The 18,077-nt window shown below is 41.3% G+C and overlaps 1 protein-coding gene and 1 pseudogene across 11 annotated transcripts in view; one reads left to right on the top strand and one right to left on the bottom strand.

Annotated features, from left to right (window-relative positions):
* Ltbp1 (latent transforming growth factor beta binding protein 1) overlaps window positions 1–18,077 on the bottom strand; it is a 400,428-nt gene that overhangs the window by 212,794 nt on the left and 169,557 nt on the right. For 4 of the 11 annotated variants that reach the window (XM_042696612.1, XM_042696614.1, XM_042696613.1 and 1 more), the window contains exon 5: window positions 13,502–13,669. In XM_042696612.1, coding sequence (XP_042552546.1) covers window positions 13,502–13,669 — 168 coding nt within the window. Of the gene's footprint in view, window positions 1–13,501; window positions 13,895–13,976; window positions 13,994–18,077 lie in introns of those variants that run through there. The other 7 variants (XM_042696618.1, XM_042696617.1, XM_042696619.1 and 4 more) reach the window with 3 other exon arrangements.
* On the top strand, window positions 8,743–9,429 carry LOC122122437 (annotated as a pseudogene).

The raw sequence follows: 18,077 nt of genomic DNA, 5'->3' as shown, positions 1-18,077 counted from the left end.
GGGCCCGGCTCCAGTGGTTCATGTCTATAATCCTAGCTACTTAGGAAGCTGATACTCGAGGGCTGCTGTTCAATGTCAGCCCAGGCAAGAAAGCCCATGTAACTCTTATCTCCAATTAATCAGCAGAAAGCCAGAATTCGAGCTGTGGCTCAAGTGGTAGAGTGTAAGTCTTGTGGAAAAAAATCTAAGGGACAGCACTATAGCACTTAAGCCCTGAGCTTGAGCCCTAGTACTGACACAGACAGACAGATAGACAGACAGACAGACACACACACACACACACAAGCAATGATGGGAGCATAGCATATTCTTAGACCTCGGTGACTCACAGGCAAGAGCACCATGCATTTTTGACAGATGCTGAAATATGTGGAATCCCAGGCCTACCCACAACGCACAGGATCAGAATCTGCTTATTAACAAGACAAAAGGGTTCCTGTGGACAGCAAAGAGTGATGAACACCACCTAGAATGATGGGCTCTCTACTTGGGGCTATTCAGGGCAATCTTCTGCATCATTTGTCTTCAAAGTACAGAAGAAAAGTAGAAACTCTGATGCAGGGGTCTTGGGATGCAGATTGAGCATCTATGTCACTGAGAACCGGAAGCAAAATAGACCAGTGCTTACAATATTCTCTCCAAAACTGTGAGGAATCCCATTCAAAATGATCCCCCAAAAGACAAAAATCCACTCAGCCAAGGAGGACATACCAAGCATAATGGGTAGAAATGAGCCTGGAAGTCTCTGACTTGAACCCCAGACTCGTCTGCCTGGGCTATGTCAGCCTGACTCTGAAGGGACTCCTCAGAAGGGCTTGTTATTTGTGAATGAAGATGAAAGGAACCATTCACCACTCACCACCAGATTGTTAGGTTTGCTTGTCTAGCTCTTGTCTTGAGGGAAGGAAGAACCAGGCTTGATTTAAATCAGGCCCTGACTTTGCTGATGTTATTGCTGCATACCCAAATAGTTCCAGCTCAGCCACCATCACAGCAGGTCAAATTCCAAATAACCAGCTAAACAACGGCCCAAGCGTTCTACCTTCCCCACAACCTGACTTCAAGGGTCAACTATTAGGCAAATTGGATACTATTGGTTCCCATGTTGCATGGTTTTAAGAGTTAATTTCCTTAAATGACATTCCTCTGAATTCTAAAAATTTCAAGTAACTGCCAGGTAAAAAATACGAAATACTGCTTGTGGCAGGAAAAGCTTTAAAATATGATGAAGTTTGACAGAAAGGAAACGATAATTACTGCATGAACAGCAGACACAGAAGTTTCTTTTACCAAATAAGGATGCGATTTGTGCAATGAGTGTATTTTAATAAAGAAATATTTTTCAGCCTGAAGTGTTTAGCTTCTTTTTTGGAAAATGGTATATAATGCAAAGTAAAATTTTGTGGGATAGGAATCCATTGATTTACCAAGTATACAACTTTGGCATGAATGTTATTTTTCTTCTCTTTTCCACACAATGTCATGGTTTTCTGATCACATTATGAGACTCTCAGATGTTTCCAATCACTGTCTGTATACACCCAATAAAACAGCTGGCTTGAGATGTTATTAATCCACAAGAAGGTTCAGAGGACTCATAAATCACCCTTTCCTCAGAAACAGACAATGCAGTGGCCAAAATAAAGTGACATATTTTAATCTTGCTAAATAAGATTTTAGCTCAGAACATTCTAGTGCATTTTCCTAATTCACCGGGAAAAGATCCGTGGCTGGTTTTCTTCAGTGCAAAAGATTTACACATCATTTCCCTTTTACCTCTTTGAGAGAAAAATCTGACGAAAATAGGCCGAGTTTCTGCATGAAGAAAGCTTAGAAGATCCCTACAATCCAGAACAAATTCTTATTGAGTCTGATGGCCATCTGATGTTTGGTTTCAAAGTGAAGAAATCGCTCCTTACTGAATAAAGTTGTTTTTCCACCAAATCTTAGGAGAGGCCAATATTGAAGTCATGCCAGGTTTTCAGTAATAGTTGCATGAGTCTAAATTCAAGATAATCAAGTTGAGCAGGAGGCTATTCCTTAAGCCTGTACCATTCAACTAAATAGAAAAATCACATTTTAATAAGTATATCAATGACAGCATTGCATTACATTGGCAATGGGAGGGTATACAACTTTCCTATTTTCTTCATTTGTGATATAACTTTGGAGACTACTTCCCTCACTAACTTTATCCTTCTCCATTTGGTAGTTATTTTATTTTCCTGGACTGCTTAGCATGAAGATGATTGTGTGGCTGCCCTCAAAAACATTCTCACATCATCTGCGATGTTAGTTCCAGGCGGTTTTTCCAACAATATACAGATTTATTATTGCTTCTCTGCTTGGAAAAGAAATTTTCATCTATACCTTGATAGTTTAAAAAGCTGATACCGATATTTCATATATCTCATTGACACAAATTTGAGATATTCATAGGAGCAGAGAGCTCAATAGCTCCATGCATACAATCCCATAAAATAGTATTTTATGAAATGAACTTTAGACATGGAAGCAAGAGATTTTGTTGCTGTTGTAAAAAACAATTGCGCTCAACTCATCTGCCAATAAATGCTATGTATGCTGTATGGAAGAAATAGGATTATAGTGTCTTACTTTATGTCTAGTTTCTTGATATTTAATCTAGAAGGCCAGAGGTCAATTCACTACTGACAGCAAAGGCGGCCCCGATGTTATAGCCAGACGTCTATTCATGCTGATGACTTTTCCTCTCAACCACACTGTTTAAGTACTTTCACCTTTTGCCAGCAGGTTTGGCAATAAGCAAGGGTTTCCTCTGTAACAAGTGAGATGCTCAAGGAGGAGCAAGATCCAAGGCAAAGAGGAGGTGGTACTACTACACCATCCTGGAAGCCACAGGATGAATGATACCTGATAGTGCTGTGTGCAAAGCTGAACCTGCCCAGAGCAAGCCCAACTGAGAACAAGCACAGTGCCTTCTGTGCAGTGCACCACTGCTAAGGAATGGAAATGTCTTCCTGATTGGCTTGATGCCACCGAGCCTTCGGGATCAGTAAATGAAGAAACACAATCTTTGGGGTTCATAAGTAACATACCCTGTTCAAGCTCGAGAAACAAACACATGTTCCTCCCACCTAAGACCCCTACTCCACAGCACAGGACAGAGTCTGTACATTAGAAAAAGGATGTTTCGTCTTCTGAAAACAACAACAACAACAACAAAGGTCTTCAAATCAAGCCAAGGAGCCAACCTTTATCTTCAACCTGTTCTCTTATGCGAGCCTCAGTCAGGACAGCCATCCAAGGAAGCTCAGAATATACCTCATTCATTGTACCAGCAAAGAAGCTGAAAATCAAAGAGGTAGAAATGACAGCCCTGGAGGCTTCCTACAAGCACACCTGAGCTAGACCATGCATACTGTAATGCTTACAGGGCTATCAGGGAAGGAAGTGTTCAACACAGCACTGTCTGAACATAACAAGATTCTTCAAAGATGGTTATGCCATACCCAGGTGTTGGTGGCTCATGCCTATCTATAATCCTAGATAGGAGGCTGAGATGTAGTGATTGAGGTTCAAAGCCAGCGAGAGCAGGAAATTCCATGAAACTCTTACCTCCAATTAATCACAGAAAAGGCTGGAAGGAAAAGTAGGAGAAAATGTTACCCCTCGTAACAAGTTTTGAAAAGAAATGTGCTCATTACTATGTAACTGTAACCTCTCTCATTGCCTTGATGCAAATTTTTTAAAATAAAATTGAAACTTAAAAAAGCTGGAAGTGGAGCTATGGCTCAAGTGGTAGAGCTGTAGACTTTAGCAATGGGTGCTCAGAGATAGCACCTAGGACCAGAGTACAAGGACTGGGGGGAGGGGGGAGAATGGTCATGGCGGGTACCAGTGGCTCATGCCTGTAATCCTAGCTACTCAGGAGGCTGAGATCTGAGGATCACAGTTCAAAGTCAGACTGGGAAGGAATGTCTGTGGAATTCTTATCTCCAAAGAACCACCAAAAAGGCAGAAATGGAAGTATGGCTCAAGTGGTAGAGTGCTAACTTTGAAAAAAGCAAACCAGGCCATGAGTTCAAGCCCAAGGTCCAAAGAAATCAAAACAAAACAATTTTTTTAAAAACACCTCAAATGAGGATTCTTATCCTTCAAAGGCTCGATCCCTCCTCCATGCCCATTTCTCCACCATACTCTGATCCTCAGGGACAAAAGGGCCTGTCTACTCTTAGTGTCCCAGAGCCTGCCCAGTGCTTCAGCTTGGTGATGTTTAATGTGGTCTTCTTGGAGGTGAATTGTAGTTATCATAGTGTCTTGCAGAGACCTTCCATGATAGCGTTCCTTAGGAAGTCTTAGGCAAGTAAAACTCATAGCAGTAAAATCAACTGGGAAGTGCTTATTCTGTTTAGGGGCACCAGAGAGAAGGTATTTCATGACCAAATGCATGCAAAAGGACCTCATCAGAACACAGTTATGGAAGTGTTAACAGTGACTGCCCTGTATGACCAGATTTCCATACCTTCAGTATGGCTGTACTAAAAACAAGTCCATGTCCTCCTTTGCATCTATGGAAATACCCACCATCTTGTTTTTATTTTCCTGCTTGGGCTGGCTTCAAACCATGATCCTCAGATCTCAGCCTCTTGTGTAGCTACAATTACAAGCATGATCCACCAGCACCTAGCTTGGCTGAGATTTGAAAACGAAGTGGTGACATCCAGGAAGACACTCTCTAGGTAGAGAAAGCAGTGTAAAAATAGGTGCAGAGGGCTGAGCATTGGAGAGCTTTGTCCCAAGTCTCAATCTGGCAGAAGGAAAGCATGGGTGAGGTGGCACACTTTGAGGTAAAGGCTGAGCAGCCAGGCAGCAGTTGCTCTGAGAAACCCTAGGTGCTAGGCTAAGCAGTCCAGACTTCCAAAGAGCTCTCCATGTGCCCAAGCTGACAGACTAGGGGAGAACACACACATTGGGACACTGTGTTACAGACTCCAAGGAACTCCAAAAGGTTGTTTATTCCAGACTAGCCTGCCTAGTACAAGCCCCAAAGAAGCTCCCCTCCACACCCTGAGACAGGCCAGACACAGCTTACAAGGAACAATCTATCACGCATGCCTGTTATAAAGATGCAGCCAACTGCTGAATTCTTGCTTACCTAAGGCTGCATTTGGAAAACTGTTCTGGGCACAGACAGACTTTCTTATACTACCACTGGGACACCATCACCTTCCGTATCTCAGACCTCTTTGACCAAACAGGATATCATTCTCTTTGAATTTTAGCCCTTACAAGTCAACTGTTTAAGAGCTTAAAGGCCCCACAAATGTACTCATTATCTTGCTCATGTAATTGTAACCCCTCTGTACGGTATTTTCACAATAAAAAAACTTATTAACATAAAAATCTTCTAAAAAGAACTCAATTTTTCCCCTGCATTATAAGCATTATAAGTTCTGCTTGTACTATTTACTCAGGAGGTTGAAATCTGAAGATCACAGATGGAAGCCATCCCAGACAGAAAACTGCATGAGACTTTTATCTCCAATTAACTAGCAAACAGAGAGACGTGGGTCTATGTGAGCTGTGGCTCAGGTGGTAGAACACCAGACATGAGTGAAGATGCCAAGCAAGGCAGAGAAGCTCTAAGTTCAAACTCCCAGTACTGGCACAAATAAATAAAGGCAAGCTCCATACCCAAATCTGTGATCTGTCAATAAATAAAAGAATATTAGGTAAAGTTAACATAGTTTTATAACTTTTTTTACACTTTTTTTAATTCTTTTTATATTTTATCTTATTTTATTTATATTGTTGATGGTGGGGCTTGAACTCTGGCCTGGGCTCTATCCCTGAGCTCTTCAGCTCAAGGCTGGCACTCTACCACTTGAGCCACCACAGTGCCACTTCCGGCTTTTTCTGTTTATGTGGTGCTGAGGAATCGAACCCAGGGCCTCATGCATGCGAGGCAAGCGCTCTACCACTGAACCACCTTCCCAGCCCCAAGTTTTATAACTTTTTTCACACTAAAAACCTTTCACATTTTACTAGAAATCACCAAGACTCCTAAACTAATTCTAGAACCATTTCTTGTCTTATTTCCTTTCTTTTCTTTTTTCTATGTACTGGTCAGGTCTAGCTTGCCTCTATCCACAATACTTTATACATACTATTTTATATCCTAGTTTCTGCTTATATGGGTACTAATTTTCTTCTATGACACAAAGCAAGTCACTGAACTCTAACTCAAGAAGATGCACTAGAAAAGTCTGAATGAAGACTCTTAGGACCAGTTTTTGTCCATGGTCCACAGTTTCAACAAAGTAAAAGCATTGTCTGCCAGGTGGTTCTAGCTTATAATCCTAGCTATTCAGGAGGCTGAGATTTGGAGTATCTCTGTTCAAAGGCAGCTCAGGCAGAAAAGACTTCCATCTCAACAATAATTAAAAAAAAACATACTGGAGGAGTGGCTCAATTAGTACAGCACCAGGTTAGCAAGCTGTGAGTTAAATCTCTGCCCTAAAAACAGCACAGCCTATAAAGCTTCCTCTTCATTTCATCTGCTTCATGTTACTAACAAGGCTTTCCATGAACTGTCAAAATAGCATACTATGCTTCCCACCAACATTTCACATTTTCTCTCCCCTCAGCTCATATTCTGGTGCTACACATTCAATATTAACATACGTAGATACTATTTATTTCTATTTTTTATTTTTCATTGTGTTAAAGCACATAAAATTTATCATCTTAACCATTATTTTTTTGGGGGGGTCCGGTTGTGAGGCCTGAACTCTGGGCCTGGGCGCTGTCCCTCAGCTCTTCAGCTCAAGGCTAGCGCTCTACCACTTGAGCCACAGCACCACTTCCAGCTTTTTTCTTTTTGCTTATGTGGTGCTGAGGAATCGAACCCAGGGCCTCAGGCATGCAAGGCAAGCGCTCTACCATTGAGCCACTTTCCCAGCCCCCATTTTTTTAATTGTAAAGCATTTAGTACATTCACATTCAGTCTCCAGAAATTTTCCATCCTGCGGAACTGAAACTCTATATTATTACAGAACAGCACTCCATTCTGCCCTTCTTGTAACCCCTGGTAACCATCATCCTACCTCTGCTTCCATGACTACTCTAGGAACCTCACAGACATGGACTCACACAGTGTTTGTCTTCTCATGACAGGTTTATTTTGTTTAGCAATAGCCCCAGTCCCCATCCATTCTATTGTTGCAAAGTTACAGAAGGGCCAGACTTTGTCTGCTTGGTTCATTGCTACCTCTCAATGCCTACACCAATCTTGGGCACCTAGCATATTACTGATAAATACTTTAAATGAATGAGTGCTCCTCTGAGGGTGCTCAGTAGTTCAAGTAAAAGTAAAAAGGAAATGTTCCACCTTATTATATTTATCCAGTACTTTAAAACTAAGCAATTTGATAGCAATGAAAATATTCTGAAGAGGTTTCTTCACACTTTTTTAGGTACAGTAATTGCCCAAATGAGGAAGGGGGAAGAATGGAAAGAGGGCGATTATGAGCAAGAAGCACTGTCTACACGAATGGACCTGTTAAAATAAAACCCTCTTGTATAACTAATTTGTGTCAATTAAAATAATCAATTAGTTTAAAATAAACCAAATTCCCCAAATGGAAGCCAAGCATTTCCTTTTGGTGAAGACAGACCTGTACAATGCATTGGGAGGAAAATGCAATCACCCATTGGCCCACAACATTTGCATTCATTTCTGTGCTGCAGAGATATCAGGAGACCTGAAGGATGACAAGTGGCTAAAGATGAATAACTCCATGTTTCAATGAAATGGGGGTGGGGGGACCCTCCAAATGCTTCCCCGACCTTGAGCTGTTGTGTCAGACTATTTAATGCCTCACTGAGAGGAAATTTTCTTCCTTCCTTGTGGAGAGAACTTACAGAATGAGTTTAGTAATGAATGAATGCTTCTATTCTACCTAAAGCAAGTCATACAAAGTCAGCTTTAGCAGATGGATGGGAAGATTTCCTATCAGAGCATCAGACAAGACTTGGAATGGAAGAAGGAGGCTAGAGGCCTACATTTATTCCATGTGGAGCCTCTGAAAGCACCCATTTCCCACCTGAAACACCAGGGTTTTTTAAACTAATCAATGTCAACATCTCTTTAAAAGAGATCACCATTAAGAAGCTGGCAGAGAGTAAAGTCCAAATTTCTAAGCTTGAAATTCAAAGAGTCTCTATATCGTTGTCCCAACCTCCCCTCCAGACTTATCTACTGTTACTAAGTAAAATTATCCCCAGTTCCCAAGAGTCATCTGTGCGTCCTTGTCTCCTCAGTTCTAAAGGGTTAAGTTCTTCCTTTGCCTTATCAACCCAATTCTCTCTCCTCACTATCCCCATCCGTCTTTACTTCGGGACTTCCAGATGCTCCCACCCTTCCAGCATTAGGCAACATGCAATGACATCTCTGTGAGCAACATGATAAGGAGAGGGACTCCTAAGCATGGGCTTGGGTTAGGGTTAGAGTTAGAGTTGGGTGAGGGGTTAGGGTTAAGGATTATCATGGGAGGGCAGCATGTCATGCCTTCCTTCTCAAATTATTCTCCTGTGGGTTCCTGCTTGAAGTTTCCTGCCTTATTTTTTAGGATTAATTATATTGGCTCTTCATCTTCCCCTCAGGGCATAAGCTCTTTCAGGGAAACTTTATGATTTGATTGTCATGTAAAATCTAGTGCCACCACTCTTCTTGTAAGCGGCCAGAGGTGACCTGTGAAAATGGTTTGCAACTCTCCAGACCCAGAAAACCCCACAAAATCATGCAAGTCAAGAGGTCCCAATCTTCGTGTTCACCTTAAGATCATTAGACATACAGCCCAGGCCATCAAGGGTATGCATATCCGAAAAGCGACTAAGTATCTGAAAGAAGCAATGTATGCCATTCCACTGTTACAATGGTGGAGTTGGCAGGTATGCCCAGGCCAAACAGTGAGGCTGGACACAGGGTCGGTGGCCCAAAAAAAGAGCTGAATTTCTGCCGCACATGCTTAAGAATGCAGAGAGTAATGCAGAACTGAAGGGTTTAGATGTAGACTCCCTGGTCATTGAACACATCCAGGTGAACAAAACACCCAAGATGTGCCGTGGAACTTACAGAGCCCATGGTAGGATTAACCCATCCATGAGCTCCCTCTGCCACATTGAGATGATCCATACTGAAAAGGAGCAAATTGTTCCTAAACCAGAGGAGGAGGTTGCACAGAAGGAAAAGGTATCCCAGAAGAAACTGAAGAAACAAAAACTTATGGCATGGGAATAAATTTAGCATAAAATAAACACAAATAAATAAAAAAAAAATCTAGTGCCATGTTTTAGACCTAACCACTTACTATAGGGTCACAGGAGATAGCATGACACAGCTGGAGATACTGTGGCCAGAATAAGAAAAAAAATGAAAGACTAAATTCCCACATTTACAAAAACCATGGCTACTACCATTGGCTACTGAGAGCAAATACAATAACACACAGGAACAGTATCTCTCCAAATAAAGTATGTCAAGTGACAATATTGTTGTCATCAAAATAATCTACTTGGGACACTATAAATTCTAACTATAATTCTAACTTAAAATTTCCAGAAGGAATGGGCATCAGTGGCTCATGCCTGGAATCCTGACTACTCAGGAGGCTGAGATCTGAATGGTTTAAACTGGTTTGAAGCCTGTCTAGGCAGAAAAGCCTGCGAGACTCTTATCTCCAATTAGCCAGCAAAAAGCAGAAATAGAGCTGTGGTTCAAGTGGTAGAATACCAATATTGAGCAACAAGAAAAACCTAGGGGACAGCACCCAGGCCCTAAGTTCATGCCCCACTACTGGGGGAAAAAAATCTCAAGGTCATTTTCCTTATGCTACTATGTAATTTTAGAATCCATTGTTCTGGAAAGGAGGGGGTAACAATGCTCAAAAGGAAATGTACTCATTACCTTACTCGTGTAACTGTAAACCCTCTGTATAGTACCTTTAAAATAAAAATATATATTAAATAAAAAAAAGAATCCATTAAAACAGCCATGATGAGCTGGCCAACCCTTCTGGGGATAGGTTTCCATTTTTGAAAAAGGCAGGGGTTAGGGAACAGGAAACAGAGCTCAGACTGCAGCAAAAATCATTATAATTAGAAATCATGCTTCATAAAAAAAGAACTTAATGTAAATATTCTGTTACAGTGTATCAATATCACCATTCATAAAAATGAGTTCATTCTAGAAGATTGCTTCCCTTAGATATCCCTTCAGTGCAGTTTCACTGTTAGAGGCTCATGAAGAGGAAATTCTACCTACTATTTCTCTAACTGAATACTCCAGAACAGAGCCTGTTAGGTTTAAGGGTCATAAGAGAAGTACCTACTGTGTCTCCCACCTGGACAGCCGCCAGCCCACAGTCCCTACAGCACCAAGGCCACCTAGAAGCATCAACGAGGGAAGGTCTATCTGATAAGCCTGAGAAAGAACAGCCCTTTGCATGTCTATTAGTGACTACATGGGATGGAGAAGATGACCTAGGCCTAGAGAGAGTGCAGTCAGAGCCAGACAAGTGGCCATAGCAAGGCCAGGAATTAAACCTGAATCTACCAGACTCACTTGTGTTCCTCACTCGTAGCCCTGCCCCTTCCTTCTCTCTCCCCCTCACCCATGAGGTCCTCCACTGCGTACAGTTTACATATCACTGTCCAGTCAGCCTCCAGAGCAGCAGGTACATAGATGAGAGGAGACCTAGGTTCCAGTCTAAGCTAAGTGACTAAGCTAAGGTTCACTCACTTAACCTTCTGCCTAAGTTTCTTTACTAGAAAAATGGATGGCAATAAGATTTGTTCCACTTCCTAGAATTACAAAAGGAGCAAATCACCATGCGAATGTTCAAAATTATTTCTGTTGTTCTGATTATAAAAATAAATGATTGGTTAGTTAGGGCACCCTGACTATGAAAGCCTCATATCATTTTCCTTGTATCGTTTTGTCTGCTTGGAGCAGTGTTAGCAAATCAGGGAACTCATGACAAACTCTGCCTATCAACTGCGTTGGTGGTACAGTAAACCTGTCTTGTACCTACTATCCTGGCTGTTTCAAACCACTGGCAGAGATGAAGAGTGGCCACAGAAACTTCAGTATTTTGTCTGGCTACAATGTATTTTGTCTGGCTTGTGACAGAAAAGTTTACCATCCCACTCTTAATAATCATAAGCCAAAGACAGTTGCAAACAAGCTGTAATAATCTGAATTTTCCTCAAATTTTGCATGTACACACACATACACAAGTCATTATCAAAAGATATACTGTATTGTGAATAAGTAGATGAGAAGAGGTAGTAATTTTTTAAAACTGCCCTTATAAGGAACAAAAAAATAAATAAAGTAGGATAAGTCAAAAAAGATGCATTCAAGTTCACTTCTTTAACTTTCTGCATTTTGAAGAATAATAACCCATGGGTTCCACAAAAATTTTTACTCTTCAGTAAAGAAAAACCATGCAACTTGTTCCACGAATATCTCCTATTTTAACCAAAATAAAGCAGGAGAAATAACTCAAGATACAAGTGTGAAACCAGTGTGAAACCCACATTGTAACAGGGTTTTTGAATGTGCTTTTAAGCTTTTTAATTAAACTTTGTAAAATTAAACTACTTTGCCAATCCTTTCGTGGAGAGTTGGATTCTAATTTTTTAAATACTGCAGGGACTAATTTTTGCTGCACTTTGTATTTTTGAATAGGCCGTGTGTATTCTACTCCTGAACACCTGGTTAAATGCCAGAAAGGAAAATGTGCAGTGTGTTTTCACAAGCAGGCTTCCTCTGTTTCCCAAAGCCTTCAAATATTTCGTTTCAAAATGAATATACTGTAAGCCAAAAATTACCACCCTTCGATTACTTTGTCACTGCTACTGCAAAGATTCACCGTAAATGCAAGGAGGAGCAGACAATGTTGCTGATGACCAGCTCCCAAGAAAACTAAAGTCAGAAAAAGCCACTGAAGTCCAGAATAACCTACTGAGCTCTTCATTCTCCTACCTTCTCCTTACCTCGAGCCCTCCAAAAATAAAAAAAATCGAAAACAAACTAGAAAATAATATCCATTATTGTTGCTAAGAAAGCCATAGATTTTAGAAAGTGGACTAAATTTCAGAGTTCATTAACTAGAAGCCCATTTGTTTTCTGGAGAGGGAAACACTGAGACCTAGAAATATTGACTAGCACGCCCTGTAGACTGGCTAGTCAGTAACTAGCCCAGGACTAGAGTCCAGTTTCTGGCTTATCAGGTTGACACTCTGCCATGAGATTCAGCTATCCTGCCCCACTAAACATAAATGTACCATTTGGCACTATATAGCCAATATCTTAAAATATGTCCAAAGTACCATCATGCTAGCCACAAAAGTAAAAATATTCTTTTAGATCATATCTATGGGTGTGCGGGATTTTGTTTGTTCAGATTACAGAAGGATCAAGAATATGGTTTCAACCTCATAAAGATCAGCAGAAAACATAAAACAGTAGAATAATCAGAGAACTAATAAGGACTTCAAAATGCCCTTTGTATTTTGTCCTGATGAAAGTCAGTATGAAGTAGACACCCTATTCCTCCCCTGCCCCCATTCACACACACAATCCTAAGACTAAACAGCAGTATTCCATAAAAAGACCCGATCTAGCCAGTGTTATTATCTGTCTGACATTTGGGTTATTCTTGTGAGTAAGTCGTAAAGTAGCATGGGTGTCTGGATTATTTGAGTACACATGGCAAGCCATAATTGGTCAAGGAATAATAAAAGACTTTTTTTTTTCAGTGACAAAAATACTATGCTGCATGACAGCATAGCACGGTGGCAGTTTTCAGTAGACCACAATACTTTCTCCACGTACCAAAAAAAAAAAAAAAAGCACCAAAAATTTAAAAAGAAGCTAAAAGCCTTTTCTTGTATGCAGTGAGTAGCTACAAGTTCATATTTACAAGTTTTTGACTGCTGACAGTTATTCACTAATACCCCTTCCCCAGATCCCTCTTACATATTAATTTATCATTCAGTCTCACCATACAGGGCAACCCTTCCAAACCGTGGGCTTTGATAATTTTTAGACTTTATTTTCAAAGTGCAGTTTAAAATTTCATCACCACCTTCCAAAGAATGAGTCAAATCTAATATATATTCTATTTATCAGTGAGCCGATCATATAACTTACATATCAGGATCCCCACCTAAAACCTGATCCCTTCTCTTTCTCTAGCCCAACCTCCCTCTTGCCACACAGCTGGGGGAATGCTAAGGAATCCAGGGAAATAGTCTAGTTGCCATTTCTCTCAGACACAGAAGATCAGGTTCAAAATGATTCCAATTGCAATTTACAAGGTCTCCGAAAGGAGCCTACACTTGCTGATACACAGAAAGCTATTCAGGCAGAGAGAAGTCGCTAAGGGGCAGAGTGGCCAAAGGCTATAAACCCAATTCAGTGAGGACAGCGAGAGATCGTGGAGGAACTCACCCACTCGGAAGTTCGTGGCTGTCAGGGTGTCGGCAGCATGGCCATTCTCACTAATGAGAGTGGTGGTGTTCCCCTTCTCACAGCTGTTCTGACAGCTGCCCTTGGTGCACGTCACTTTACAGATGCTCGGAGTAAAGACCACCTTGATGCGGCCAGTGTGGTTACTCACTAGGATCGGAGGTAGAGAGAAAAAGAACAACAAACACATCAGCTTAGTATCCATGAACTTGCCTTGAAAGTTTAAAAAAAAGGATAAAGGGGAAAAAAAGGAAAAGAAAGGAACAAGGGGGGAAGAGAGAGAGGGAGAGAGAGAGAGCCCACAGCCCGACAGGTTTAAGGAAGAGGAAAGTCGAGTGCTCGCTGCTCTCTATCCAGTGGTGTTTCTGAAACAGGAGTAGGAAGCTTAGCAAACAGAACTCTGGGATGCACTCCAAAACCACATTTGAAGTCGAGTCACTGGAGTGGGATTACTAACCACAATGCTGCACTTTATTTGTGGGTAGACAAAGAGCAATACGGAGGGCACTTTCAGATTAAAGAGCCAACCCCGACAGGCAGATGTAATGCAAGAGAGGTTGGCCCTGCACCTCATGCTGAATAAACTCTTGTGTCCTCAACTTGCATACTTTCCCTGTTTCTCTGCTTATTAAGTCACTATTTGCAGCCCGACCCCTGGAAATGTTTTAGGCATGCCGCATGTCTGAAAACATCTGTCTCAACTCTCCTGGCACTCCCAGCCAAAGTGATCAAATCCTGTGACGCAGCTGCAGGGACCTGATTCTTTTTCACAACTCTAGGGAATTATTTCTCCATAGGAATTTGTGCAACCTATATTTTGTTTTGCTAGGTACAGATCCCATACGAAAAAGAAGTTAGGTTAGGTCCCATGGATAAGGGGTTGCCTCTGTTAAAATACCTTCATAAAGCTCGAAATACAGCAATGCACCAACCAATCACCTGAAACAGATACCTCCACCCCTCTTACTCATGCCTTTGTGCCAGTTCTAGGGGCTTGGTCTCATACATAGCCTAGACATTGTCTCTGAGCTTTTTTACCCAAGGCTGGTGCTCTGCCACAGCTCCATCTCCAACTTTGTGGAGGGTAAGAGTCTCAAGAACTTTCCTGTCTAGACTGACATTGAACCAGAGATCCTCAGAACTCAGTCTCCTGAATAGCTATGATTAAAGGCATAAGCTACCAGGGCTCAATACAAGACCCTATCTTAAAACTGAATGCTAAGCCAGGTGCTTGTGGCTCATGCCTGAATCCTAGCTACTTAGGAGGCTGAGATCAAAGGATCACGGTCAAAGCCAGCTTGGGCAGAAAAGTCCATGAGACTCTTATCTCCAACAAACTACTCAGAAAAGGCCAGAAAGGACACTGGGGCTCAAATGGTAGAGTACAAAATGGTAGAGCATTGAGCACAAAGAAGCTCAAGGACAGCGCCTAGACCTTGAGTTTTAAAAAAGCAACAACAAACAACCCTGAATATAAAATTGAAATCTTTTTATGCAATTATTTTAAGATAATAATTTTTTAAATGCTATAACCTAATTTTGCAGCTGAGGTAGTATAGTGTCTAAAAACTGAGCACTGGATTTAAGATAGTGTCTGAGTTAGAATTCTAGCTCTACTCTGGTGTGATTTTGGACTTGTCATTTCACCTTTTCTTTTCTTCAAAGCATAAGAGAACTGGCACTGACCTTTTTTTTTTTTTTGCTCAGTCGTGGGCCTTGAACTCTGGGTCTGGGCACTGTCCCTCAGCTCTTCAGCTCAAGGCTAGTCCCCTACCACTTGAGCCGAAGCATTATGATGGTTACTTTGAGATAAGAATCTCTCAGACTTTCCTGCCCTGGCTGCCTTTGAACTGTGATCCTCTGATCTCCACCTTCTGAGTAGCTAGGATTACAGGTTTGAGCCACCAGCACCCAGGGGCACTGACATTTTCTAGCCCATTATAACTGGTATTTCACTCAGGGCAGGCAAAAAGCAAAACCAGTTGTGATGAGGGGCCAGTAAATTATGGTCTGTAGCCAAACTTAGTTCAACTGCCTGTTCGTGTCAATGAAATTTAATCAGAACGCAGTCACCCTCATTTGTCTATGTGATTACTTTTAAAAACCACATGCTGTCAACCACATAACGGGATTCCAATCTGATCTCTGACAGACTGCCATCAACAACTCTGTTTTAACTGCTACCAGTGTGATAAGTACTCAACCAGATCATCAGGTCAGAAAGCACTGGTGGTAGAAGCAGTAGAAGAGTGATGGATGGTACAAGGCTTTGGGTCTGGTGGGAGGCAGTGCTGTCTTACCAGCAGTGGCCAAAGGAGGAAGATCCGCCCAACCACTGCCATCTCTGCCCACCGGAAAAAGCTCCTCATGCTCTGGTCTAACACATACTATATTTTCAGCCAATCATCCGAGATCCCTCTAGAGACTGACAATAGATAAATTTAGTTTGAGTTCAAATTGGAGTTTAGAAGCAGACAGCTTTAACCAAAGATGCCGCTCCAATTTCAAGGCTGGGGTAGTAGCTCAGAGGTCTTTCTACACAACGATCTTTATCTGGTGCTTCCCTTCCATGCACTCAGCAGTGGCTCACCTTTATTTGTACCTGTCTGGGCCCACTTTGGTATAGGCAGTTCCTGACGCATGATTCCTTTCTTGAACTGAATGGACCCTCGCAGTTAAGCCTCCACCTCAGTCCCAATGGAGTCCCCCACAGTCTTATACCCTAATGCTTCTTCCACTTGGAAAACCTTCAGTGCTCAGACAAATGACACAAAGTTCCCCCCCTACAAAAATGCTAAAAATTAGAAGGATTTGAAGTTATCAGCCAGATGGTACTTCTTAAAGCGAGTCAATGGGAGGAGGAAAAAAAAGAAAACCGTCTGTTCTTGAAGTGTTTTTATTAGGGTTCTCCTTCCCCAGTGGTTCTAATACCAGAGATCAAGGCATTGAAGAGGCAGCTTCTATCAAGACATTAAGGAAGGGGCTGGCAAGCTTTCATTTTCTGTTTGTTTCATGCTGGCACCCGGGCTTGAACTCACAGCCTCTCGTTCTTACTCAACCTTTTGCTCACAGCTGGCACGCTACTTGAGCCACGTCTTCACTTCCTATCTTTTTCTGGAAAGGGCTGAATAGTAAATGTTATAAGATTGCAGGCCAAGAGGACCCACTGCAACTATTTGACTCTATCTTGGTAACTGGAAAGCAGCCTCTCAAAAACAATATGTAAAGGGACAACAGTGTTCTAAAAGAACCCTTTGTCTGACTTAAACAATTGTCACCCCTTTGTGCATCATCTATACAATAACAAGTGAAAGAAAAAACAGGAAGTGGCGCTGTGGCTCCAGCAGTAGAGCACTCGCCTTGAGCTGAAGAGCTCAGGGAAAGCTCCCAGGGCCAGAGGTTAAGCCCCACAACCAACAAATAAATAAACAAATAACAATATGCGCGTGAATAGGTACAACTATGTTCCAATAAAACTCTATAAAAATAGTTTTGCTGCCCAGTGCTTTAAATGCTTACATGACATTTCCAATAATCTGGACATGTACCTAGAAATCTAAATTTAAGATGCCATGGAATACTAATTCCACAAATGGATAAAATCCACATATGTTGGTATTTGGGTCTTTTCTTAATAGCACAAACAAATCAGCTTAGGCTATATGTTGTCAGAAGATACAAATATCTTAAGGATGCTTTGAGTATACAAGTGTGTGAAGCCCAAGAAAACAAGAGACCATCTTCCCACTTAAAAAAATATATAAACTTCAGCCAGGCAGAAGTATCTGATGCCATGGTGATTCCTAATCACTCAGGAGGCTGAGATCTGAGGATTGTGGTTTGAAGCCAGCTTGGGCAGGAAAGTCTGTGAGATTCTTACCTATAATTAATCACCTAAAACCCAGAAATGGAGCCGTGGCTCAAGGGGTAGAACACTGGCATTGAGTAAAAAAGCTAAGAGACAATGCCCAAACACTGAGTTCAAGCTCCAGGACTGGAAATATATATAATATGTAATACATTTATATTGTATACATATTCACACACATACTCATGTATTTTTCTATATTTATACTTCTGTTTCTATTTATTCTTGCTCTTGATACTTTAATGAAATTAGAAACCATATGCCAACAATATTGGCTGCTCAGACATTAACTCTTAGCACTAGCAGCTGTCATTCAGATTCCAGTCACCTAAATTATGTTCACTTAGGCAAACTATGACGTCCAAAGAAAGTAAGCACTTCAACATAATTCCCATTCATCTCCCAATAACAGTAGTCGCTTTAGAAGCATTTGAGATTCTCCAGGCCTATTGTTTTAAAAAAAACCTCAACGTTTACTTCTTTGCCAAAGAAACAAGTTTTTTGGCCTGGATTCACTTGGATTTTCAAAAGGCAGTGACAGTTTCATATGACTTAATTCTGATTTTTACAACATCCACATCTTCTTGGAAGCAGAAGACACATTTTATCTCTTATTTTCCCTGGTGTTTTACAAGCATTCTGCTACAAAGTAATCTGCTTCAAACACAGACACCTGTATTCCTGCTGGGT

This window comes from Dipodomys spectabilis, unplaced genomic scaffold (assembly GCF_019054845.1).
Source record: "Dipodomys spectabilis isolate Male_0828 unplaced genomic scaffold, ASM1905484v1 ptg000210l, whole genome shotgun sequence".
NCBI lineage: Eukaryota > Metazoa > Chordata > Mammalia > Rodentia > Heteromyidae > Dipodomys > Dipodomys spectabilis.
This window is presented reverse-complemented; position numbering and strand designations above follow the sequence as displayed.